The sequence below is a fragment of the Rhinolophus sinicus genome, chromosome 5, assembly GCF_057876585.1.
Source record: "Rhinolophus sinicus isolate RSI-liver-muscle chromosome 5, RSI-T2T, whole genome shotgun sequence".
NCBI lineage: Eukaryota > Metazoa > Chordata > Mammalia > Chiroptera > Rhinolophidae > Rhinolophus > Rhinolophus sinicus.
The window spans coordinates 13,638,598-13,666,001 of NC_142505.1; the positions used below are offsets into that span (position 1 = coordinate 13,638,598).

The 27,404-nt window shown below is 50.0% G+C and overlaps 1 protein-coding gene across 5 annotated transcripts in view; it reads right to left on the bottom strand.

The window, feature by feature from the left end:
• Nucleotides 1–23,473, bottom strand: part of ACVR2B (activin A receptor type 2B) — a 28,257-nt gene extending 4,784 nt beyond the window's left edge. The window contains exons 1-6 of one of the 5 annotated variants that reach the window (XM_019727607.3): nucleotides 22,987–23,473; nucleotides 1,695–1,902; nucleotides 1,227–1,336; nucleotides 928–1,079; nucleotides 704–847; nucleotides 48–191 (exon numbers count right to left, since the gene is read on the bottom strand). In XM_019727607.3, the coding sequence (XP_019583166.1) occupies nucleotides 48–191; nucleotides 704–847; nucleotides 928–1,079; nucleotides 1,227–1,336; nucleotides 1,695–1,902; nucleotides 22,987–23,038 (810 nt within the window). In that variant the 5' untranslated portion in view covers nucleotides 23,039–23,473. Of the gene's footprint in view, nucleotides 1–47; nucleotides 192–703; nucleotides 848–927; nucleotides 1,080–1,226; nucleotides 1,337–1,694; nucleotides 1,903–18,064; nucleotides 18,317–22,986 lie in introns of those variants that run through there. The other 4 variants (XM_074312602.2, XM_074312600.2, XM_074312601.2 and 1 more) reach the window with 4 other exon arrangements.
• Between the last annotated feature and the right edge of the window lie 3,931 nt (nucleotides 23,474–27,404).

Here is a 27,404-nt window from a genome sequence, read left to right on the forward strand (position 1 = left end):
GCGGACCGCGGTCACGGTCCCCTCCGTTTCCGCGGGGTGCGGCTCACCTTGTCGTGGAAGGCCGTGATGAGCCACAGCTCCACCTCGAGGTTGGAGCCTCGCTTCTCAGCGGCAATGAACTGCAGCAGGTTCTCGTGCTTCATGCCGGGCGTGCTGAAGATCTCCCGCTCACTCTGCCACGACTGCTTGTCCTGAGGCAGGGACGCAGCCAAACCTCACTGCAGCCCCACCCCGAGCAGAACCACCCCCCTCACCCCATTCCCGCCTTGGCCGATACAGGAGGCAGCAGAAGCCCCAGACTGAGCCGGCCCTGGAGCACTGGCCAACGGTGATCCCTGACAGCTCTTAAGGCCAGCGCCTGATTTACAGACGGGCCCACTGATGTCCAGAGACACCACTGAGTGGCCTGCTATCACCCAACAAATGAGAGACAGAGCTGGGCCTGGCTCTGCTAAGGGTTCTGGGCACCTGCTTGGGGTCCTCTGGTATCCACGGCCTCTAACCAGACCTGATGTCAAAAGCAAAACCCTGAAAACCAGAGTGGATCAAGGTTTTGCAAAGCCCTACCACAGCCCTACGATGAATTTCCCCACCCCAGTGGGGCCCACTTCTCTCCTCCCACCTGTACGGGCCTAGACTGCCCTGGGGCGGGAGCGCTCAGGCCATAGTGGGATGGATGAGCTGGAGCCCCTCACTCGCTCACCTGGAGGGGGAAGATCTTGACAGCCACAAAGTCATTCATGAGCTGTGCCTTCCAGACACAGCCAAAGCGCCCCCGCGCCTTGATCTCCAGCAACTGCAGCGGCTTCAAGCCCACCAGAGGCGATGGGGGCGGAGGGCCAGGGTCCTGGGGGAGATCAGGGCTTATAGGGTGTGTCCTGGCCTTGCCACCTCTACCCCTGCTCTGCCCCGAGCCCACGGCCTCACCTCGTGGATGTCCACGTGGCCGTAGGGGGCTTTGCGATGCCGGTACATCCAGAAGGCCAGCAGGACGATGAGGGAGAGGCCCCCAATGGGCAGCAACGAGTAGGCCAGCACCGTGAGCAGGGTGGGGGCTGTCGGGGGTGGCTCGTACGTGACTGGGGGACACACGGAGCCCTGTGTCACACAGCCCGCCCACCCCTACACCTCCAGGGCTAGTGAGCCCTGCAGCCACTTCACACCCAACTCAGGAGCTGAGCTCTCAGGACCCAAGAGGCCCAAGCCTGCTCCTCCCACGGCCTCACCTTCTGGGCCCCCAGCCTCCGGCAGGTGGGTGAAGCGCTCGTTGCAGAAGTTGCCTTCGCAGCAGCAGAAGTACACCTGGGGGTTCTCCTCCGTGGCCACGCACTCCTGCCTGAGGCACAGTGGCCCACACGCCCTCAGCTGAGGGACACAAGACTCTAGGGCCCGCCCTGCCAAACCCTTCCCCACAGACAGAGGACTTCATGGAGAATGACCAGGGGACACGGGAGGGGCAAGCAGGGGTCCACACCCACTCAGAGCCGACTGGGGCAGGGCAAACACAGTTTCAGAAGGGCTGGGACCCTGCACCACCCCTACTTGTCCAAATCTTCCCCTCCCGCTCTTAAATGTCGGGCTCGGCTTCACAGACACCCTCGGACCTGCACGGCCCGGCAGGCAGTGCACCCTCAGGCAGGCTCCAGTGGGACTGACAGAGGGTGGCGGGGACGGAGGGCGAGCACCAGTGGTACCTGTCGTAGCAGTTGAAGTCATCCAGCCAGCAGCCCTTCTTGACGAGCTCGATGGTGCCGGAGCTGTTGCGCCAGGAGGCATAGCAGTGCAGCCGCTTGTCCTGCTCCCCCTCGCAGCGCTCCAGGCCGCTCTGGTTGGTGCGCTCCAGCTCCCAGTTGGCGTTGTAGTAGATGCACTCCCGCGTCTCAGCCTCCCCACGCCCGGAACCTGTGTCCCGCCCCAGAGGTGAGAGACCTGCTGAGCACCCCACCCACCCGAGGGAGGTTGGGTGGTGGGTGCCAGGCCTCACGCTACCCACCCTTTCGACACCTCGTAGCTTACCGTGTGCCAGCCGGCACCAGCCCCATCTCATTTTCCCACTGCAGCTGCCCCCAGGCCCAGTCAAGAGGGAGGAAGCAGCAAACCTCACACCACAGAAGGATAAACAGACAGCCAGGCTGATGGCCAGATGGAGGGGCTCCACCAATGCCTGAGGCTCCTGGGTGGGGGCTGCTTCCCTGAAGCAGCAATTAATCGAGGGACCCTCAAAACCGCAGTGCACATCAGAATGGCTGTGTGCAGAGGGGTGGGGAGTCCAGACCCATCCAATTGGAATGGGGGCAGAATCTACATTTTCCATCACTTGTCTTTCTCAGATGATTCTGACACAGGCTCCGGGGGCCCGGCTGCTGCTGTCTGTGTCCTGACCCACGCCTGCCACAGCCCCCCAGGGAGACACTGCTGGTGTGTCCCCCACACCTCCTACCCAGACTGGATGAAAAGCAAGGACCCTGCAGTATCCCTTCCGCACCCAGCGACCACTCTTCATGCTCAGCAGGGCTGGAGGTCGTCCAGCGTCAGGCGCTCGTGCTCAGCGCAAGGCTCCCAGAGTCATAGGGAATGCGGCCCCAAGCAGGAGGACATATTCCCTATGGGCTTGGCTCCTGGGTTCCCCTGTGGAAGCTCCCTGACCACTCCTGTGCCCTCTGCCCCCCTGCCCCTGCACTAGTGCCATCCAGGTGGCCAAACACTTCCACCCCCAACTGCCCTTTCAAACGTGACCTCGAACACTCACCAAATCCATCTTTCTCGCTATCGTCTCCAAAACAAGCCCCGTCCCAGCCCCGAGGTCTGCCCCATTGCCCCCAGGCCGCACACACAGCCCCGTGGCGTGGCGGGAGGGAGGAAAGCACAGGAGGCTCTCTGGGAGGAGGCTGACGCCGGGGCTGAAGCACCCCCAGGCCTCTGGGAGTGCACTGCCATCGTCCCTTTACAGGGCATCCGATCACGGGCAGCAGTGGCGTTTACCTCACTGCCAAAGACCCACGCACACACTGGAGAGAAAACCGGCACCAAGCCCCCTCCACACCTCTTCACACTTCCCGGGCCTACTGTTAAGTCAGTGACCTGACACCAACCCTGGCTGGTCTCCCCTACAACTATTCCCAGTCCAGGAAAAAGGAGGGGTCAGAGGCACCCCCACTGAAGGAGAGCTAGCCAGCCCGCCAGCAGCCAGGAGCCCTGCCTCACCAGCCATCAGCCTGAAAGGCTGGCTGGAGCAAGAAGAGAAAGACCCCACCCCAACCCCAAAGGAAGGCAAAGGGTCCTGAATCCTAGGATGGGCCAAGGCTTCCCTTTCCCTCTGCTCCATCCCTAACAGAGGCCATCGAGAGCAAAGAGCCTGCTATCCCCTGACACATCCAGGGAGCGGGACAGTGCTGTCAGGTGGGAGGGGCCCCCCACCGGAGGAGCATCCATTCTCTGGTCAGACCCCATCTCTCTGCATCAGCGATGGAGGGCTCCATCTAAAAGGGCCTGGCCAGAGGCAAACAGAAAAATCGGAACACTCCAGGTAGGACCCAAGGGTTCAGCATGTCACCCAACCAGAATGCCAGTGTCTAGTCGTGGCTCTGGCCATCCAACCCAATGGGGCCTAGATTCAGACACAAGTAAGAAGAAAAAGAGTGGATTCCCAACCATCCACACAGCGAGGACACAGCCCGGTCCACAGGAAGGGATTCAGAGTCTACAGAGGGGCTCATGCACACTGGCTTCCCAGCCAGGCTCTGCAGCCAGCTTAAGGCTTAAGGCCTGATGGGAGAACCTGAGGTGGGTGGGGAGCGGGTGTAGGCGACCACAGGCTGAGCAAGGACCCAGGTTGTACCCACAATGCACACGGGCCCCTCATCCACCTGCAGCAGCATCTGGGGGCTGGGCCTTACGAAGTACTCAGTCTAGGCGGCACAGGGCCCCCAGCCTGGAGGCCCAGGGCATGGACAGCAATTCCACTGGGGTCCCCAGAAACTAAGACGTAGGGTAGACAGGGGAGCTGGCACTCCCCACCGGCCTTCCCTCACTGCAGTCACACCAACTGCCAGACCCTGGAACGTGCCAGGCTTCTGGGCTTAGCACAAGAGACTACCTCTGGCTGCAAGATGCTCCTCACTTTTCCCTTTAAATTTCAGGTCTTCCCTCTCCCGGGAGACCAGGCAAACTCTACTCTCACATGCCTGTGTGCTTCCTTCAAATTCTAACTTATCACCCTTGACAAATTGACTGTTGTTGTTTAAAGGATTGTGTCAGACATTCAAAAAGTGTAAAAATAATGTTACCAAAGATAATTCCCAAGAGAAAATAACATAATGAACACTCATCTAAGAAATAAAACATTATGAATGTGCTTGACAATTACTTTTTAAATATCAGGCTTCCCCACAAGACTGCAAAGCTGATGAAGACAGAAGCCTTACTGTCAGAAGTGGTAGAACCACTTCTGGACACATGATTGATGGATGGATGGATGGATGGATGGATGGATGGATGGATGGATGGATGGATGGATGAAAGCAAGAAGGAATGGCTAGCGTACGGACAGAAGAACCTAGTTATTTCCTGGCTAGGGCAGGATTTCAAAGGGAGGGGACACCAGGCGGGGTGGCCTCAGCTGGCTGCCCAAGTTCTCAGGTCCTCAGGTGAGTTTCCATCTCCATTCAGACAACAAGCAACGAGCCCCCCTGTGCAAGGCTAGCAGCCGGACCACAGGAGGCAACAGACATGGATAGCGGCCCAGCTCCTCTCTAGGCCACTGGTCAGGCAGGGACCCCTCTGGCCACTCTGTGGGCAGGACCCAAGGGCACCGGGCTGGGAACTCCAAATCTCAAGGCTCTGGGGTAGGACCCATGGGTTTGGGATTTCACCAGACCTCTATCTAACCAGATCCTCCTATAAGTAACCGACAAACGCAGCCAGGAGCTGTCAGACTTTGGTCAAATCCTGGCTCTGATGCTTCCTAACTATGTGACCCTGGGCAAGTTACCAAACCACTTGGTGCCTCAGTTTACTCGTCTGTGAAAAGGGCATAAGAGCCAAACTTCCTTCCTGGGGCTGTTCCAAGAGCGAAATCAGTTAACGCAGTTCAAGATTGGTTAAAACAATGCCTGGCACGTCAGCTGTTATATTTGAGCCATACCCCACCCCTGCCACCTCAGGCAATCCTTCTCAGCACAAGCCCCCCTGGAGGGCCCCATCAAGTGGGGAGTGTGCATTCAGAGCCTAAGGGGGACCTGAGGAAAGGGCAGACTCCATGCACCTCCCACGCCACACCCAAGCTCTGCTGCCAGCTGGAGACCCAGAGGCCTTCCCCTCCCTCCTCCCTCCCTCCTCCCTGGCCCTCTGCTTCTGCACACACTCAGCTATTTATAGCCTCTGGCAACACTCCAACCACAAGGCTGTCTCCGCCTTTTAATAGAACAGGGCTCCAGCCCACACTCACTGAGCCAAGGCACCCACGCACAAGAGGCTCCCTGACTTCCATACCGCAGGAGCGGAAACGGTGCTCCTGAGAAAAGGGTGCCTGCCCCCAGACACCTGGGCCAGGGGCTCGCTGGATCCCTAAGCCACAGCCAGCAGAAATGCTGGCCTCCAAAGGAACCAGGTATACAAGGAGCAGTATCCCCAACAGGCAGCCCCTATGTTCCAAGGGGCGCCTACACTTTGGTGAAAAGAAGCCCCCAAGCTTCCCAAGCCCTCAGTCCAAGCAGGGCAGAAAAACTCCACTCCTGGACACATACCACCACCACCACCACTACCCACCCTCCCCCCAAAACAAAACAAAAACCAGAATACATGCAGATTCCACTCTAAACCAACAATCCAGGGAGCTTGACCTAAACAGACCAGTTCTGACGCCCAAGGACAAGCGCTGGGAAGGCTGTTTCCGCAGTCCAGTTGGCTTTGGTCCCACCCCACTATGCACTGGGGAGAAAGGGGGAAATCCTACCAGGGTCCTGCCTGTGAGGGACTCAAAAGCTCAGAGAGAGGGAAGAATGACAGATGGATAAGTGAGAGGTGATTAAGGCAGAGCCTTGAGGGGAGGATTTGAAGCTGGAGGAGTAGCCATGCCTCCCGTGGGGCTCCCCAAGCTCTGGACTTGGGGTGTGTCCAGAGTAGCCGACATCTCCCAGAGGAACTGTGGACCCCAGGAGCCAGCAGGCCGCTGCACTCTAACCTTGGCTCCTGGAAAACGCCACAGGGGGCAGGTGCCCAGCCCCACCCATGTGGGCATTGCCATGTGGTGACAGCATCTTCACCATCTTCTCCCCAAGCAGAGTAAGATGACTGGGTTGTGGGGAGTAAGGAAACCTAAACCGGGGGGGGGGGCGGGGGGGGGGCGGGGGGAAGACTGAAGCGGGAGGTGTGTACACACACACACACACACACACACACACACACACACAAAGGACGCACACATTTGCAGAGTGGCACATATGTACCACGGGGCAGAAAAGAATCCAAAACCTACCTACATTTTATTTGAGAATAGTTAACTCCTGAGTATCTGTTTGTAGCAGCCAAAAACAATCTCTCACTGACACATTTGCTCTTTTTCCTTCACCCATATACAGGGGGTGCCAAAAAATGAATGTATACAAGTGGACACTTTGGTCAACGTTGCTCAAGCAGTAGTTCGCCGTAATCGGAAGTGTCTGGACACTGATGATAACCGCTTTGAGCACCTTTTGTAATTGCAGACGTCAAATGTGACTTGTATTCATCTTTTGTTGTCAGTATGTATTGAGTATTACAATTCTAATAGTGTTTTCCTTTCTTAAAATGTGTGTACATTGTTTTGGCACCCTCTGTATTTGTGAGCCATACAAATTGATACACATGTACTTACAAACACATAGCAGGCACCATACTACACACTTTACAAATAACAACATTTAATCCTCATGACAGCCTGTGAGGGTCCTCATTTCCCAGACGAGGGAACCGAGGCACAGAGGTGTAGTAACCTACTCAAGTTATTTATTAAGCGTCAAAACCAGCTTGGAACCCCGGCGGCCGGGCTCTAGAGTCCTCGTCCTTTACGAGCTCTGCAATGCGCTCATTCTCAGTGCTGTGTATCAGCCCACTGCATCACCGACCACACGTCTCCATCCTCCTGTTGGACTTTTAGGTAATGTATAATGTTTGCTGATTTAAGCACTGCCACCAGGAATCCTCCTGAATCTTTGTTTGCGAGTTTTCTTGTGCTCATGTGTGGTGTTTCTCTAGGATGATACCCACAGGTTAGAGATGCTGGGTCACAGACTACGAGCATCTTCCATTCACAGATACTGTCAAACTGTTCTGCAAGTGGATGTACCAGTTTATGTTCCCAACACCCTCACTCCCTTGATATTTGCTCACCTGGTCGGGATGCAAAGGTGTATTACAGTTTTGATCCCCATTTCCTGATCACTTGTCAGACGATCATCTTTTTGTGTTTATTAGCCTCTCCTTCTGAGAGCTGCCTCTTAACATCCCTTCCCATTTTTGCCGGGTTACTTTTCCTTTGAGTTGTAGAAACTCTTTATATATTCTTTTTTTTTTTTAAGACTTTTTTTTTTTAATTGGAGAAGGGGAACAGGACTTTATTGGGGAACAGTGTGTACTTCTGGGATTTATCCAAGTCAAGTTGTTGTCCTTTCAGTCTTAGTTGTGGAGGGCGCAGCTCAGCTCCAGGTCCAGTTGCGGTTGTTAGTTGCAGGGGGCGCAGCCCACCATCCCTTGCAGGAGTCGAACTGGCAACCTTGTGGTTGAGAGGAGCGCTCCAACCAACTGAGCCATCTGGCCACCCCGGAGCTGAGCGGCAGCTCACTCACTTCATTCTAGTTGCGGAGGGCGCAGCTCGCTGGCCCATGTGGGAATCGAACTGGCAGCCCTGTTGCCCAGAGGTCGCGCTCTAACCAACTGAGCCATCCGTCCGTCCTCTTTATATATTCTTGATGATAGAACTTTTCTTACTAGATAGAAACACTCTTCATTTGTTCATTTGCTCTTTGCCAAAAAATCTATTTTATGTTTGCCAAAAAGACTATTTTGATGCTGACGTAGCTATTGACGTTTCTCATGGTTAATATTTTCCCAGTGTATCTTTTCCCAATTTTTATTTTAAACGTTTCTGTATTTTTTTTTCCAACTCAGTCTAATACTGTTTTTGACCTAGAATTGAGTCCCATTACATTTATGATTACTTCAATGTTTAAATTTGTTTCTTCTCTACTGCTACCACTTTTGGGTTATCTCTTTTAATTCCATATTTTGGCCACTTCTGATCTGGATGTTATTTCACTCTATTTCTATTCTATTACAGGTTAGCCTTTACATTTTAATATGTACATTTATGCTAAAAGCCTAAAGTTAATTAATCTCTCTACTGTCCTTCATAGGAACTTAATTGTTCTAACTCCAATTACCTCCTTCCAATTTATAATTAATTTAACATAACATTTGTGTTCAGTATTTAATCTGTTATTGTTCTTATCTGCCTCCCAAAACAGATATTGTGTTATATACAGTCAATATTTTATTTGTCTGTACGTTCATTGGCTTGTCTGCTCACCCATTCTTTCTGCATCTCTGTTCCTCCTTCTGGAACCACTGTCCCTTCCTGAGTAACATCCTCCTTCAGTAAAGATCTTTTGGCAGAGAAGTCTGTTTGCTTTTCTGAAAATGCTATTTTGCCCTTTTTCCTTACTGACAGTTTAGAAAAACAAACTTTTAGGTTGAGTTATTTTCTCCCATCGTTTTGAAAGTATCATTCCACTGTCATCAAGCTTCTATTACTGTTGCTGAAAAGACTATTCGTTTAATTTTGAAGATATTCTGTCTTTTCCCTCTGGCTGCTTTCTTAGACTGTCTCTACAGTTTCACTACAAGCTGTGTCTAAGTATACATTTAAATTTACTTGTATTGCTTGGGAGAATATCCTTTTAATCTGACAATTCATATCGATTATCATTTCTGAAAAATTCTTGGCTTTTATCAATTTGAATATTGCACCTCCCAATTCTGAAATTCCTGTTACAAGTATATCAGACCTTCTCATTCTACCCAGTCCTTAACTCTGCTTTCATATTTTCCAATTCTGTGTCTAAATACCATTATAGACAAGTCCACATGGCCTAACTTCCAGTTTACTAATTCTCTCTTTAGCTGTGTCTAATTGCTATTTAGCTTTTCTTTAATTCATAAATTTAATTCATCAATTTTTTTTATTTCTGGAAATTCTATTTAAAAAACCTTCTTGGTCAATTCTGATACTTCCGTTCTCTGTCATACTTCCAAATCCCTATTTTATAACTCCATAATTTAACTCCTTGAACATCTATTTCTGCCATTTGTTATTTCTGATTATTTTCACTCATGGTGTCTTATTTCTTTGTGTGATTTGGAATTTTGGATACTGAGCTTATGTTCAATGGGGCCTTTTCTGTGGAAATACTGTGAAGCCAAGTTTTAGGGGGCAACCTTCCACAGATAATTTATATTTTTACTTCTGCCAAATTCTCCAAGATATTATGAAACTGAAATCACTTTAATTTCTCAACTTCAACTTTCCCAGAGAACACAGATGGTATAAACTTCAACTCCAAGCTCATCTAAGCAGAACTTTGCTTATAAATTCTCATGGGAAAGTATCCACCCTACCCCTGCCCACCAACCTAGGCCAAGACAATTTATCTATTCCTTTTGTCAGCAAAAGGATGTTTCTTCTGGTCTATACTTCACTGAATTTATAATCCTGTGAACGTCTTATCATGTGAAAACGTCAGGTTCAATTCCACTTCTTATCTCCTGTGTCTCACACACTACTACTAAACCCACATCTATCTCCAAATTATAGAGAGAGGCAAAGACCCCCTAAGAAACCAGCAGCTTTAGCTAGTGGAGGTATGGAGCTCGTTTCTTGCACACTCTTGCTTTTCCCTTATTCTCGTATATATGCAGCTATGCATATGCATTTAAAAAGGGCATTTACTATACTTTTCCAAGTATTTCTAAGTGTCTTGCATGAGGAGGCTTTTCAGCTGTTTTGTTTACTATTATTGCCAGATATGGAAGTCCAGGAGCAATTTCCAAGGGTGACAGGAGGAGCCCTACCTGCCTTCAGAAGCCCAGCCTAAGAATATGGAATCAAGCCAGGTCACCTCAGGTCACTTCCAACTCCGACTGTGTAAACAAGTCCCCGGCACCCTCCTCCCACAGAACAAGGTATGGATCCAGGGCCATTCCCTGAAATACTTGCCTTTCTCCCGGCCCCATCATTCCTGAAGAACACTGGAGAGAGGGTTTCCAGTACAGGTCAATGAGTATACACAAATATTACTTTTGCTCCCTCCTGTAATTCCACTAAAGCCACAGTAAAGTTTTTTAAGGTATAAATCCATAAGGACAATGAGAACAGGAGAGAAACAGAAATGAAAGTTTGAAGTTGGAAGCCGACACTTAAGTGGTCAATGACCACACAGACTCCTGAGCTGGCTGTGGGGAAAGCTGAGAAGCAATCTGATCTCCATCACAGAACCCTCCAAAACTCAGGAATTTGTGGCACCAGATGCCTCTGGAAGAGTGGGGTACAGATGAGTCCAAATACAGTAGGGTTGGTTGGTAAGGCTGCCAGACCCTCTGATCTTACTACCACTCACCATGATGGGGGCTGCCCCTCTTCCAACGCAGCAGATATTAGAAGGTTATTTTCTAGAGGATAAAATAGAGAGCCTCTGGCGAGGGAGGAGTAGGCAAATTTGAAGGTACAGGTACCACACACTAAAATAAGAAAACTACAGGATAATACAGAATACTGAAACCCCCAGCTCTCTTCCCCCTGTGGCTCCCAAGATGTTGGCAGCCAGGCCTATTATTACCCCCCCAACAGAAAACAGAAGATACTTCTCAGGACAATCTAACTAGCTTCAAAAATAACCTGATCAGATCATCCTGCAGTTGGCAGATTCCATTCACAAGCTCAGAGCTTTCAATCAGTATTCAGGTCCATCTTTAAATATGAACAAGTCTAGGAAAGCCAAGAGAGAAAAACAGGCAGGAAAAAACCAACTGGGAGAAAACAGAAATTGTGCAGAGAGAAGACAACTTCAAAAACTGTATCAATATCCTCAGAGAGACAAAAGGCAATGCAACCCCCCGCCTCCCCCCCAAAAAAAGAATAGGGTGGCAATGCTAAAAGACCAGACAACAAAAGAGCTCTCAGGAATTAAAAATACATATATATGATGGCAAAAATGAAAACTGGAAGAAGGATTAGATAATAATATTGAAGAAATCTCATGAAAAAGTAAAGCAAACACACAAAGATACAGAAAATAAGAGAGAAAAGAGAAAAGACAAGGAATTTGGAGGCTCAGGAGAGGAAGTCCAACACCTAAATAAATAATAGGAGTTCCATCAAGTGAAAACACAAGGGAAAAAAAAATCAAAGACCAGCACAGTGGATGAAAACAGGCCCCCCACCAAGGCATAGCACTGAAATTTCACAACAGTGGGGGCAAGAAAAGACCCTACAGCAAATGTCTAGCAAGAGAGAACGGTCACCTATAAAGGATTAGGAATCAGAATGGCTTTGAACTTGCAGCAGCCAACACTTGGAACCTAGAATACTATTCTATTCTAGTCCACTGTCTATTTGGCTAGCTTGCACCAAAAGGTTACCATTTTATTACGACAGCTTTGCTATGACTCCTGATGTCCAGTAGGCGTACACTGGCCTTTTTCTTCAAGACCGTCTCCTTGGCTCTTCTTGCTCCCTTGCATCTCCAAATTGTTTTCTTCTGAGGGTTAACTAGAGATTAAACCCTGAAGGTTTTTTCTGCATCGAGTGAGATAATCTTCATAGTTTTTCTTTATTCTGTTAACATGGCAGATTCAATTTTCAATTGTTATTATCAACTATGCACTTCTGGGATAAAAACACTTGCTCATTATGTATTACTATTTTTACACATTGCTGGATTCTATTTGTGACTATTTTAAGGACTTTTGCATTTTACGTTCATGAAGGTATTAGTTTATTTACCTCTCCTGTGCTTTCTTCCCTTATCTCTCTTTTATTGCCTTCTTTTCAATTTGAGAATTACTTACTATTCCATTTGTCCCTTTCATTAGCTTGAAAGTTATAATCTTTCTATCCTGTGGTGGTTACCCTAGAAATTACAGCATGCCTTCTTGACTTATCAAAATCTAATATGAATGGGTAGTTATACCCTCTTTCTGGACAATGTGAGACCTTTTAGGACAATTAAACTTCATTGTCATTCCACTCTCAATATAACATTGTTGTCACGTGTTTTGTTTTAAATGTATTTCAAACTCAATAACACATCTCTCTCATAAAATAATTATCTGAGTATTTATCATTTTCATTGTTCTTCATTCCTTTCTGCATCTGACCTTCCATCCAGATCATTTTCCTTCTGTCTGAAGAACACCCTCTTTACATGGCACCTTCATTCTTGGAGGATAGTTACACTTGATATAGAATTTTAGGTTGAGAATTATTTCTTTCAGCACTTAAAGCTATCATTCCATTGTCTTCTGGCTTCCAGTGTTTTTGAGCAGTTACCTGTCAATACATTACTCTTTTGGTAGCAATGCCTTTTATCTCTGGCTGCTTTTTAAGATTCTCTGTCTTTGGTTTTCAGAAGTTTGGCTGTGATAGAATTGGGTGTGAAATTTTATTTATTATCTTATCTAGATTCACAGGGTTTCTTGAATCTGTGGCTTATGTCTTTCATTCGTTTTATAAAGTTCTCAGCTATTATCTCTTCTGCCTCATTTTCTGTCCTATATTTCTGTGGCTCTGATTACATGCATCTTAAACCTTCTCACTTCATCTATGTGTCTTTCCCTCTCTTCTATAGTATACTCATACATCTTTTTGTATCTCCATGGTTCAGTCTGTATATTATCTTCTGACCAATCTTATAGCTCACTGATTGTCTCTTCAGTTGCACCTAATCTCCTGATAAAACCATTCATTGAGTTATTTTCTGTTGGTCTACAAGTCAGTTCTGTAACAGATTTTTCACTTGGTTGTTATACATTTTTCTGTTACATATATTTTCTGCTGAAATTCGCACTTTCATTTCCTTGACCATAGTGAACACTGCTATTTTTCAATATGTGTATAACTCCAATCTGGAGCTTATCCAGGTCTGCTTCACTGTGATGTTTCTGCTGGCTATTTATTTTAAAAGATCAATCAGTCATCATATGTGCACAATTGTTTGTATAAATCATCTGAGGCCTAAAATAATATTATATTCCTAGCATGTGCTTCTAGCAGGCAGCTAAAGGCACCATTAATTCCATAACATCTTAATCCAACTTCAGAGCTTGTTGTCTTTTGGCTCCACCTCAACCCTATGTCTATGGAACCTTAACCCAGAAGGAGGGGTTCACTATACCCACCGGGTGCTTAGAACTCCAATTCCTGTCTTCCTAGCCCCACAAGACTATCAAATGCAATTCTCAGCCTCTCAGTTGCCCATATAGGACAGAAAACAGACTCAAATGTCAAAGTCACCAACCAGAGTCTCTGTTCTCACAGACATCTTGGCCTGGGAGGTCTTTACTATCTTCTTAGCTGTATAATGCTTTCAACCAGAGATGTTTTCTTAGTGTGTCCAGCTTTTCCAGGTACCTTCAGAAAGAGTTGATCCTGATTATCAGAAGAAGAAATTTCCACATCTACTTTGTACCCAGCTTTCCGACATATTTTCAGGACCATATTACACCCAAAGGGTATATATACATTGACACATACATGGAAACTGAGACCACCAGTGTAGATAAGATCGCCCATGGAAAGTGTTAAGAACCCAGACCCCAGGGCAGAGTCCTGAAAAAAGCAACTTCTTTTCCAAAGTATAACTGAAGAGGAAAATAATTCACTCTCAACCAACTTTACTGTTTCATACTGTTATGGACTGAATTGTGTCCCACCTTAAAATTCAGAGGTTGAAACCTTAAACCCCAGTATAGTGTACTGGGATATATGTTCTTTCATGAGTTAGTTAAGGTCAAATAAGGTAACAAGGGTGGGGCCATAATCCAACAGGACTGGCATCCTTATAAGAGAAAGAGACAGCACAGAGTGTACCCACCCAGAGAAAAGGCCATGTGAGAACACAGCAAGAAGGCAGCCATCTGCAAGTCACGGAGAAAGGCCTGACTGGAAACCAACCCTTCCAGCACCTTGATCTTGGTCTTCCAGCCTCCGGAACTGAGAGAATAAATTCCTGTTATTTAAGCCCCACAGCCTGTGGTATTCTGTTACGGCAGTTCTGGCAGACTAACACATAGATATTGGACAGCACCTGTACAACGTGGGAAAGTGGACTGTGACATTATTTGTGCTAGAAACAGTACCACAAATCCAGCGTCACCTAAATCCACAAGCAGGGCCTGACAAGTGGGCTTACACAAGGAGTCCCAGTAAAATCATAGTGAAGGAGTAGTCCGTATGCTGAAGGAGACTAGGAAAGGAAGGGCTTTGGAGAACAAGTCATCTCAGATGGACTTCCCTACTTCTTCAGCCAATTGTGGCGGAAGGTTATGCGAGGGAACGAGGCATGTACTCAGTCAGGAAATTAAGCTCACCAGAGCCCCTTCTGTCAAATAATTCTAACTCTAAAATAATTCTTCTACAGGTTTCTCCCACCCCCACCCCCCATTATCACCACATGTGAAATGAGGATCCTGCCACGCCAAGATCTTGTCAAATTCAGAGGTCACCACAACGCCACTACCCACAGCTACTCAACAAGCTTCAGCGACTATCTCAGTCTCTCCAGGGTGGAAGCAGCATGGAGCATGACGAGTGAGTGCGTGCAGGCGCGCGGACACACACAGGCACACACACACGCCATCCTAAACCCAGACCTGCACATCCTGGCTTCCCACCTCCCACCCGCCCCACCCCGACTGTCAGCACAGTAACCAGGAGACAGACACAGGCAGCAGCCTCCCTGGCTCTCCTCAGACACTAGCCAGCGGACGCGCGCACCCTCCCTGACCCAGCACCCTTCATGAAGCGGCTACTTCCAAACTCTGCAACCTAGCATTGCTGGAGGGGAAGGGAAGCTCACAGGTTGCTGCAGAGGGCCACCTGCCCTCTCACCCAGCTTCTGCCCCCACTACCACCCCCTGCAGAACCTCAGGGCGGGGGGGGGGGCAAAGGGGGGAGAACGGGACAGGAGAGCCATTTCTCAGGATCTATTAAAATCTTAAATATACATGCCCTCCACCCAGAAATTCCTCTTCTTGTCATCTATCCTTGAGAAACAATCTGCATATAAGTTGTACACAATCAGAAAGCCCATCAATAAGAGACTAGGTGAAATGCAGTCTATATCCAAACTTTGAAATTTTACACAACTATGAAGAAGACTGAGGTAGATCCAACATGTATTAGAAAAACTGCCAAAACATATCTTGAGTTTAAAAAGCCGGGACATGCAACAACACAAGCAAGTCACAAACATGGTGAGCAACAGATGAACACAAACCCTTCATTCTGTAAGATTCCATCCATACAAAGCACGAAAACAGGCAACTAACTTATACTGTTAGGAGTCAGGATAGTGGTGACCCTTGGGGCTCAGGGTAGAGACTGGAACGGAGCAAGAGAGGACTTAGTGGGAGGAGGGGCTGGTAAACTTCTGATTCTTGACCTGGATGCTGATTACATGGATGTATTCAGTTTGTGAAAACTCATCAAGCTGCCACTTACGACAATCACACTATTCCATATATGCATTTTATATTTCAATTAAATATTTGAAAAAAGGCAATAGCACTTTGGGCTAAATAAAAAAAGAAACAACACCTCTATTTTTCTAAGTACCTCTACAGGTGCACAGGTAAAATGTCTAAAAGAATATACACCAACCTGAGAAGGCTCACTTCTGGAAGGGAACTCAGATGGGGCACAGGGGAGACCCTTGTTTTATCTTTAACATCTAAACTTTTGCAATTGTATGTATATTATTTGTAAAACTAAGAATTAATGCAACTTAAAATGGGCAAAGAAGTTACGGGCAAAGTGACCTCTACTCCCCCAACTATACCCCAGGGTAGCTAACCAGGAGAGCCCTGAGTGAGAGGAGTTTTGAGAGTGGTTTTTCATGGTAGAAAAGACAGGACTACATTTCTCTGGCTCTCTGTCTCCCCCCAAGTGGCCCTTCAGGACCTGCTCTCAGGTGGAGGGTTCACAGGAGGCCCAGCCAGGTGGGAACGAAAACTAGAATTCATATAACTCTCTGCCCCTCTGGGTTCTAAGCCCCTGAGCAGATGAACCCTGGTCCTCGATGCGCTCAGGGCACAGAGAAGCTGGACCTCCTTATGATGCCTGGGTCGCAGGGCACCTCTCTAACCCACACCTGACCCAATCCAGCAGCTCCGGGGTGGGAGAGCGGGCTGGTCTACCTGATTTGTGAATACCTGAAGGGAATGTCAAAACTTGGGTGAGAAGAAAATTCCGAAAGCGCACATAAAGGGTTTCTTGACCCATGGCAACCAGCCCAAGGTTTTGGGACCTCATGCATGCTTTCTGAATCTGTGTGGGAAAAGGAGGGCTGTCAATGACACTTGGCCATAAAAAGGCATTGTCCTCATACCTTAAAACACTGTGCACCACCACACAAGCCAGAAGGAAAAATCATCCTCGCATCAACATTCAAGAGACTCAGCTTCCAAGTCAGCCTCCTGTTTTCATTGGTTCAGGTCTAACAGGCAAGCAGGAGCCCCTCCCTCTCTTCAGATGGACAGACAACAGCTGGTCTGGTCACATCTTCAGAAAGGATCAGCCACAAAACCTGGGAAGCAGCCTTCTCCATCCTCCAGCCAAGGGCTTGGGTTTCCAACCAGCCTTCCTTTTCCTTCCCCAGAACTAATTTTAGCCTCCTTGGTTGTCAGAGTGGAACTTAAATAGTGGGCAGAGGAACGTTTGCAAACAAGAGCATGAGCTCACCTCACAGAACACCTCAGCTCCAGACCAGAAACTGGTCAAAGAGAAGTCCCTTTGTGCGGAAAGCCAGGCCCCTATAGAAGGTCCCCTTGGGAGGGGAGCCACACATCTGCCCAGTGGAACAGACTTCCTTTCCAATACTGGCTCCCACTGATCACGTGTCCATGAATGAAAACACCCAAGTAGGGCTGCCAGTCCCTGAGAGTCTGGAAAAAGCACACGCATGTGTACAGCGGGACTGCAATAACCAGGGCAAAGCACGTGGCTGTCCTAAGGTGGGAAGCACGACTGATCCTTGACCAGGAGGAGGCATGGATGAACCCCAAACAATCCCAGCTTGCATTATCAGCTGCTTTCAAGTATCCACCATGTCTTAGGCAGACATCGCTGAGAAACTTAAAAAACAGACGCACAAGAAGGCAGCAGCATCTCCTCTCCCCCACCCCCATCCCTAGCGAACAACTAGGGGCATCCAGGAGCAGCACCAACAGGACACAAGGAACAAGCACCTCTCAGCCTGGGATGGGCCTGTGAGTCTGGTGGAGAAATACAGCCCAAAAAGGGAGCCCTAAACGTGAGGGTAGGTGTCTATTCTGGAACAAAAAATTGGTGCTAGAATGAGAGGGAGGGGAAAGAAGATAAAGGATTCTGAGAGGGCAACCAAGTTCCTTTGGAAAAGCCCAAAAAGACATGGAACTAGGAAGTCTCAGCCCCTGCAAGCAATCCTTTTAAATAAGCCCTTCCCACTCCAGGGATGCAGAGCAGCTGGAAAACTGAAGCTTTGAAGATTGCTTCCTCCCGCCCTAAAAGCCCCGTCTGTAATCAGTTCCTTACTGAGCAAGATCAGAAAGGAGCTCCCCCAGAAAGCCCTCCCTAACAGAGCTGGGAACGGGACGGGGGTGGGGGGTGGGGGGACAAACACAGGGGCTGCCAGCCTGCCAAGCCCATAGGGACCAACCCCTTGGGTCAGAGCCTCCAGCACTGGCACCTGTTGCGCGCACTCCTGCCCACTACACCCCCCCAGGGCCAGAGGAGGAAGCCCGGCCCTGAGGCCAGCGTAGAGACCTGTACCCGTACCTTTAGGCAGAGGCGGCCCCCCTGCCCTGGCGTCCCCGGGTTCCGAGCTCCAGGCCCACAGCTGCTGCGGCTCCTCAGGGCGCCACACCGACGGCCCGCTCAGGGGAAAGGGCATGCCCGCCGCGTCCTGCTACAACCCCCGGCGCTCCTCTGGGCCCACGCGGCCCGCCTCAGCTCCCGAGGCTCCCAGGTGAGCAGACGGGCTGCTGGGCGGCGCCGAGGCCGCCGCAACAGGCCCTCGCTGACATTCTGCGCGTGTGGGAGGGAGGGAGGGAGGGAGAGGCAGGAGCGCAAACTTCAAGGCAGCGGTCAGAGGCGGGTGGGCGGGTGCGGGCGGGCAAGCTGCCCGGCCACCCACAACCGCTGCCTCCCTGAAACCCGAACCACTTCTGGGAAAACTCAAGGACGCCAGGATTCTCCTCGGTGGCCGGCAGTGCTCCTAAACCACTAAGTTCCAACCAAACTCGCCCACAACGAGCAGGTTTATCAAAGCACGAAATCTAGACTTGGAGGAAAATCCAACGTCCCACCCTGAATCTGATGGGGGGTAGGCACTAGCCATGAACCCGACCTCTCACAACTGTCTGTTTGTTTAAAAGCATGAGAACACTCTAGATCAGAGCTTCTCATCCAGAGGTGATTTTGCAGCCCCGCCCCACCCAGGACATTTGGCAATGCCTGGAAACATTTTCAGTTTTCATGATTAGAAGTGCTACTGGCATCTAGTGGGTAGAGGCCAGGGATGCTGCTAAACATCCTACAGTGCCCAGGACGGCTCTGCTCGCAGCCCCCCCACCCCCACCTACCCCCACACACAACAAAGAATCATTAGGTCCAAACTGTCAACAGTGTCAAGGTTGAGAAACCCTGTTCTAGAATGAGGTGCACCCAGCCAGGACCCTGCCTGAGGGTTGCGTATCCAGTGTCATTCTCAAAAGTATCACCCAGACCAGCCCCTGCCCTCAGCCCCCAGACCACAGTCTACGGTAACAGGCCAGTAACTGCAGGTGGATTTAAACTCTGACCTCATGTGCCTTGGTCCCCACTTGTACTACCCTGAGCTCCCAGGCTGGGAGCTGAATGCACTGGCATTCAGAGGAGGGGGAGAAGGAAGGTGAGGAGGGGACCAGGGCTGGAATCTGAACACTGGGCGGCATCACAAAAAGCAGAAGTAAAGAAGTCAGGTCCAGTGACTAGAATAGGTTAAGATGAGGCAGCAAGATGGGAACAAACCCAGGGTGCCCCAAGGACAGCCAGTCGCCCCTCAGGACTGGTACACTGGGTCTGTGCAGGCTACCAGGACTTCAGAGTCCAACCCAGGGGGCCACAGGTTCTTGGTATCAGTGCAGATGAGTGAGTGTGCATGGATAACGTGTGCAAGCACTCACACACACACACACACACTTATCTGTATTTTCTTGAGGAAAAAGGGTCCACATCTTTCACCAGATTCTCAGAGAAGCACACGATACAAAGAATCATGGTGTAGGATGGGGGCTCTCCACTGGTGTCCCCACAAAGGAAGTTCCTTGGGTGAAGTGCGAGGGTAAGTCCAGGTCCTAACGGGGATCCTCCACGCCCAGAAAGACCCCACAGAGGCCCCCAAGCTGCGGGAGGCACGGCGTCTGGGTCTTACGTTTTCAAGGCCTGGGAGGATGGGCAGGTTTCTCACATCATCTATCTTGGAAGAGCCTCCAAGAGCCGAGGAAGGGGATCACTGCTCCCAAAGCCCAGCCCAGCCAGAGGCAGGGCAGAGCGTGGGTGCCCAGCAGATACAATGGCCGTGGCTCTGTGGTCCACGTCCTCGACAGTTACCACTGCTGGGCCTGGGCATCACTTCACCCACACACGCACTTCTCCCCTGAGGAAACAGACAACTCTGGGTCAGAGGAACCAGCCTCTGCGGGCAGGCTGGGGCAGTCAAGGCCTGCGTTTCCTGATAGGACAGACTAGAGTTAGGTCCTCCTCCCCGGCTAGTAGCTCCTGACCTTCCACGAAGAACTCCCTGCCCCCACGGGCCCTGATCTGAACCCCAAGTGCAGTACAGAGACAGAGATCAGCAGCTCTGTGGGATACAGATGTGTGTCTGGGATGACCACAGCAATGCGAGATCCAAACAACTTGTTTCCCAAGGACACTGGTACAGGCACAAAACACAAAGGACACGTGGCAGTAACTGAACATGTGCCATTATTACAACAGAAATTCTGCCTTTTCGTCTAGGTCTGCGCCATCCAATATGGTAGCCACAAGCCAAATGTGACTGTTGAGCACTTAAAATGTGGAAAGTGTGAGTTCATATGTTCTCTAAGTATAAAATACACACTAGATTTTGAAATATAAAAAAGAATGTAAAATGCCTCGTTTTAATATTGATGAATGTTGAAATGATTATTTTGTATATTTTAGGCTAAGTAAACACATCATTAAATGTCACCTTGTTATGGATTGAATGTTTGTCACACACACACACACCCCCAATTGATATGTTGAAGCCCTAACACCCAATATTAGGAAATGGGGCCTTTGGGAGGTAATTCGGGTTAGACTGGGTCATGAGGGTGGGGCCCTCATGATGGAGTTAATGGAATAGGAACAATCTCTCCCCCCAGTGAGTGCCAACGAAAAGCCACATGAGGATACACTGAGAAGGCAGCCATCTGCAAACCAGAAAGAGGGCCCTACCAGGCTGGGACTGATTTTGGACTTCCACCCGCCAGAACTGTGAGGAAATAGTGCTATTTAAGTCACCCAGTCTATGGTATTGTTATAGCAGACTGAGAAGACTAAGACACACCTGTTCCTTTCTTTTCCTTTTTATTCACATGACTACCAGAAAATTTTAACTTACGTATGTTGTTCACACTGTATTTCTGGTGGACAGAGCTGTTCTGAAAGATCTTCCTTCTACAAGGACACTGTATGCCACAGGGAGTGGGAGTAATTCTAACAGCAAGCCAAGAGCTTGACAAAAAGGGCATCCATGAAGTCAAAGGAACAGGAGGGCCAGCTCTGTCCCCACCTGCACCTGGGCCAGCTCTTCCCACGGTTCCTCACAGGTCAGAGCAGTGGCCCACCAGAGGACTGGTTGGTGTGACCACGAGAAACGCATGACCCTCACCTTTCTCCCAAGGTAGGAACACAGGTTGGTGGACTTCAGTCTAACTCCAGCTGCCCCACCTTGCAGGGTACTGCCCAAACCAGGAGGGGGGAGCAAAGGGAAAAGGAGGGGGGAGAAAAGGGAAAAGGAGGGAAATACAGCGCTTGGGGGGAGGGGGGAATCCATCCCGCCCTGCCTAATCGAAAAGGCAAGTGAGTCTAGTGAGGATAGTGAGACAAAATGGGAGAGGGTTTCGGGATCCCAGGAATGTCCAGGAGGGTTCTAGAGACAGCCAGGTGAACTGTGCGTGCCTATTAAGTCAGCTTGCTGCCACTCTCCCCTCTACAGGCCAATGCCATCCTTTCTTTGGGAAAAAGCATCTCAAAGCAGCACTTAAAAGGGACTAGGGGCAGAAAGCAGCACAAGGTCACCACCACCACGCAGCCTCTACCACACAGTTAATGGCTCCAAAAGAGCCATGACGCCCTCCCCCAGATGTCCAGATACCAACAAGAAGGTCTCTATCCTCTGGTCCTTGCATGCAGGTTAGGCAACACCAAGTCCCACACAGAGAATTCGCTTGCTTTGATGTAGACAGCCGAACCAAACTACATTGCAAATGAAGCGGACAGAGTGGGGGTGGGGGGTGGGAGTGGGATGGAGATCCCGGATCCCTACCCTCCCAGCAGCGCGGGGATCCCAGCCCCGCCCCTGCACGCCCGGCCCCGCCCTTCCCGGGTTTCCCAGACTCCGCGCTGCTGCCACCTCGGGCAGCTAGGGACCCGCGCTGCATGCGTAATGGGGGCTGGGAACAAAGACGCGCAACACCCAGCGCTCCGGCTGCCGCGCACCAGCGGCCCAGACCGCCCCGGGCTTTCCCCGCAGCTTCAATGCGCGACTCTGTACGCTTCCCAGGGCTGCCTGAAGCCATCCTAACCAGAGCGCCGAGCCCTTTCCTGCGCGCACACCCGATTTGGGCGCGCCTCAGCACCGCGAGAAGAAAGAAATCGGTGCTTCGACCTTAAGGAAAAAGCACCTTCCTGGCAGAACTCTTCAAGTATACACCCGCACCCACACACCCTCAACCACACCAGCGCGAGCCGAACGCTAGCCCCGCGAGCCACCCACCCACCCCACGTGCTTCCCAGAGGCCAGAGCGAACAGAGACCTGTTGGTTTTTCTTCTCGCCCCACCTCCCAGCCCAGGCGCCCAAAACAAAGCGGTCCCGCGGGGTGGCTGCACCTCGCGCCCTGGGCCCATCGCAGGGAAAGCGGGAGCAGGTGGGAGCGGGTGCCAGCATCCCGCCTTACAATACGACACAGACCCTAGTGGAATGGGATGCAGGGGACCCCTCCAAGGTGTGAGAAGCAAACCCCTCGCTTCGCTACACCTAGTGGCACTGAGGGTCGCGCAGCCCTCCCCCTAGCCGCTGCTGCTGCACCTACAAACCCGACATCCTGGGATTAGATCTGCCCGCCCCGCTTGGCTACCTTCCCTACGCTCTGGTTTTCCTCTCATTCTCCCTGGGTTCCACGCGCCCGTGTAGCCCGAACTCCGACCCTGGGTCTCGGCCCCCCATCATGGGGTCGCCACCGCGAACCGGAGCCCTGCAGACCGCCGCACAAACAAGATTCCCCCCACCAAGATCAGCGAGCGGGGCGCCCGGCGCGCCCCCAGTCCCCGCCCCGGGAGGTGCCAGCTGGGTGCAGGTGGCGCGGCGAGGAGGCCGCGGGGCCCTCCCTTTGTTGGTAAACACCACGCGTCGCCCGAGGCTGGCCCCGCGCGCCCTCCCCGCGCCCCCCACGCCGCGCCCAGTCCTTACCCGCGCACAGCGATCCCCAAAGGAGGGCGAGGGCCGCCCAGGGCGCCGTCATGTTCCGCGGCGCCGCCCCGCGGACACCCGGAGCCCGCGGGCAGGGCCGCGCGGCGCTCCTGGGGCGCGCAGGGCCCGGCGGCGGCTGCGCTCTCCTTCTCGCTCCTTCCTTAGGTCTCGTTCCCAGCACACTTTCTGCGCTTTCGTCCCCGGGCAGCGTGCTGGCTCTAAGGGCCAGGCGGCGAGGCCGGGTTCAGGGCTGTTGCGGGCAGCGCAGGCTGTGGCCCGGGCTCCGGGACGACGCGGGGACCGGGGGGCGGCGGTGGGGCGCGGGCCGGGGCGCGCCCGATTCAGGCATAGCGCGGTGGGGCTGGGCCCGGGCCCCCGGCGCAGGGGCCGAGTCCGGAGGGGCCATGAACGGGGGGAGGGGTGGGGGGAGGGGAGCTGAACCGAGTCCAAAATGGCTCCTGAGCCGCGGCCGCGGAGCCGAGCCAGCGGGGAAACCCGGATGTTGGATACAAAGAGGCGGGCGAGCTGGGCGGGGAGGGGGAGGGGAGGCGGGCCCTCTGGCCGCGTGGTCCGCGCCCCCCTCAGGGGCGGGGCTCCAGAGAAACAACAACAAAGAGGCCCCGCCCCCAGCCCGCGCCCTCCGTGAGGACGCAAGGAATCCTAGAGACCGGGGGGCCAGCCGGGGCGCGCTTGCAGAGGTGGCGGGGTTGGGCCCTGGACCAATTTGTCCCGGACTCCGGGACCTGTATCCTCGGCACTGCGGATTCATGCTCTGCGCGCTGGAGCCCACGCTCCCGAACGCTGCCCTGCGACCCCGAAGTAGGTGAACAGCCCTAGGACTCTGGCCTGGATTCCTCTTCGCGCCCACCTGTGAAGTGGGGGTCATAGTGAACCGTAGGAGAGTCATGTCTGTATCGGCAGGAAAAGGCTGACTTCTCTGAAATGACAACTGGCCCCGCACGTCTATAACCCCACACCCCACACACACACACACAAAGGCACAGCTGGAGATCCTGAAGTCGGACCCATCCCAGAGAGGGAGGGCGCCGAGCCCCGCCTCGCAGAGCAGCAGCAGACGGACGGCAAAGGGCCTTGGCAACTTGCTTCCCCGCCACTACTGCATTTGGGCCTCAGCACTCCCGCACCCTCTTCAATCTGCACCTTCAAAATTGTTCTCAATTGCCGCCAGTCCCCGCAGTTGAAGATCTTGTCTAGCGAATGGCTTCGCTATCCTCTTCACCCCAGATTCCTTCTTGGGGGTTGTTGTTCTTCATCTCAGATTCCACCTTCTTTATCACACAACCACAGTTTGGGAGGGTCATGATGGGGCTCCCAGGTAAAGAGGAAAAGCCCCTAACAGCTCAGGGATGGGATGCAAAATGCTTGGATACAGAAATTGTCCTCCCTCTTCTCCTGACTTGCCACAGCCTTTGTTAGGGCAGGAGCAGGGCAAGAATAGCCAGGAGGAAGATGGTGCCTGGAAGTCTGAGTTATTTCACTTCTTTAAGTCTCAGATTCCTTATACAGAAAGTGAAGAGGTTGGACTCCCGTGCTTTCCATTTTTTAAATAGCAGAAACCTTATTCAAACAAAATTTTATGTAAAACTCCACCATATAGAAATTGAAGTTGAAATGAGTTTCCACCATCGCCAGGTTCCAAAGCATTAGGAACACTTCCGGAAACACACTTTGGAGTCACTATCCTGAAAGATTTCTGGGTTTCTAAACATCCCTTCCAGTTCTGGAAAATCCTATGTTGAAATGACAGCCCCTCCTTGCCACAGTGTTTTACATTTAGTCCCTTTCTATCTACATTGATGTCACTTTTATTACTGCAGCTTCCTAAAAAGTTCTGTGAATTTTCTGTGTCTGATTTGAATCCACTCTATGCACCAAAAGCCATACCCACAATTATTTTTCGTCCCTCTCTCTCTCTCTCTCTCTCTTGCTCTCTCGCTCTCTCTTTCAATCCCTAATACTTTAGCTATATCAGGCTGCTGTGGGACAAGAATCTTGATAGCTGGAAGTCATTTAAATCAGCTGGGTCTATCAGACAGTGCCTTGATTCTTTCAGAGGTCTTAAAGTATCTTTCAGCCCTTGATTTTTACTTAAAGCCATGTCTTAAATTTGATAATCTTTTATTGGCTTAAAGGGATGGAGATGAGAAAGTTATTTTTTCATTCTAGCACCTTCATATTCCCTCTAAATTCTACTTGAAATCTGGCTAGTTCTTTTCTGAGTAATAGCTGACATTTTCAACATTCTGCCTAGGAATTTCTCAAGCCAAAATGTTCAGTATGTACACTTACCTTCCAAGTCACCACAGGTACTCAGTTTGCCTGCATTTTTTCAGCCTCCAATAATTTCCTCACCATTTTTCCTGTCTACACCTACAGCCCAGTTTCAATGTCACATATATTCGTTTTTATTTTTGGCAACAATTTCTATATGTTATCTATTGCTGTGTAATAAATCACTTTACATCTCCATGCTTTAAAGTAATAAATATTTATTTAGTTCATGAATCTGTAGGCTGGTAATTTAGGTTGGTCTTGACTGGGCAGTTCTTCTGGTCTCATCTGGACTCACTCACATCCACCCTATGGATGGTCCAGGATGGCTTTGGTCAGGCTAGTTTAGGCACAAATTTTTCATGAAAAAGGCAGAGAGCAAAGTGAGAACAATTTCAATGGCATAAGGGCTTTTCAAGTCCTTGCTTACACCATATTTGTGAAAATCCCATTGGCCAAACTTGCGTAGCTGAGCCAAGTCAGAGAGGGAGGGCACAACAAAATTCCATGGCGTGAAGAATTGGGGTATTTTTGCAACATCGTATAGGAATCGATGTTGTATTTGCTTTGTAAAAATAATCTGGAAGTGCTTTTTTTCCAGTGTTCTGGGATACGTTATATAGCATTGGGATTGACTGGTCCATGAAGGTTTGGTAAAATTCCCCTGTGAAACCAGCTGACCTACCGTGTTTCCCCCAAAATGAGACCTAACCGGAAAATAAGCCCTAGCATAATTTTTCAGGATGCTCGTAATATAAAATAAGCCCTAAAGCATCTTTTGCAGCAAAAATTAATATAAGATCCAGTCTTATTTTTGGGGAAATATGGTAGGACTTATTTTATATTACGAGCATCCTGAAAAATCATGCTAGACTTACTTTCCGATTAGGTCTTATTTTTGGGGAAACACTGTAGTGTCTTTTTTATAGGGTAGTTGACAACCTTTTCTGTTTCCTTTATGAAAATTAGTTTGTTTAAACTTTCTGTCTCTACTAGTTATTTTGGTAAATTGTATTTCCCTAGGTCATTACCATTTCATCTAGGTTTTCCCATTTATTTGCAGAATTGTACAAAATACTCTTTAATATTAAAAATTGTTTTGTTCCAATGTTAATTTTTCACTATTATTATTATTTTCTTTTTTAACAGGACTTTATTGGGGAACAGTGTGTACTTCCAGGCCTTTTTTCCAAGGAAAGTTGTTGTCCTTTCAATCTTAGTTGTGGAGGGTGCCGTTCAGCTTCAAGTTGTCCTTTCAGTCTTAGGTGTGGAGGGCCCAACTCAGCTCCAGGTCCAGTTGCCGTTGCTAGTTGCAGGGGGCACAGCCCACCATCCCTTGCGGGAGTCCAACCAGCAACCTTGTGGTTGAGAGGACGCGCTCCAACCAACTGAGCCATCTGGGAGCTCAGCGGCAGCTCAGCTCAAGGTGCTATGTTCAATCTTAGTTTCAGGGGGCAGAGCCCACCATCCCTTGCGGGACTCGAGGAATTGAACTGGCAACCTTGTGGTTGAGAGCCCACTGGCCCATGTGGGAATCAAACTGGCAGCCTTTGGAGTTAGGAGCATGGAGCTCTAACTGCCTGAGCCACTGGGCCGGCCACTTCACTATTATTTTTATTTTGTGTATTTCTGCTTGCCTCCCCTTACTTGTTAGCTAGTTTATTTTTTCCTGTTTTCCTCACTTGTGTGATCTTGTCTTCATTACTTATGTCCCTTTTCTCTTGTTCACTTTCTTTTGCTTTTTGAGTATTTTAAATTCATCTTTTATTTTTATCAATGTTACAGTATTTTTAAGCTATATTTCACCTACCGTTTTAATTAGACTGTTACCATTTTCTAGAAGCTCTGAAATTTGGGTTTATATTCCTTTGTCCAAAGAGTAGTTTCACAGAAAGTCTTTCTCTAGGTGTGGCTTTTAAAACACATTTTATTAATTTCTCATTTTATTGCATTGTGATTAAAAACTGTATTATTTCTATCTTGTGGAAATTTAGATGTTTTCTTTGCAGTATAATAAATGGCCAATCTTTGTGAGGATAAAAGGTGTATTATCGCCCAGGCTTCCCAGCGCCTGAACAGGTGCTTGGTCTTGGGAGGCTCGGAACCCGTCAGGGTATGAGCGTTAC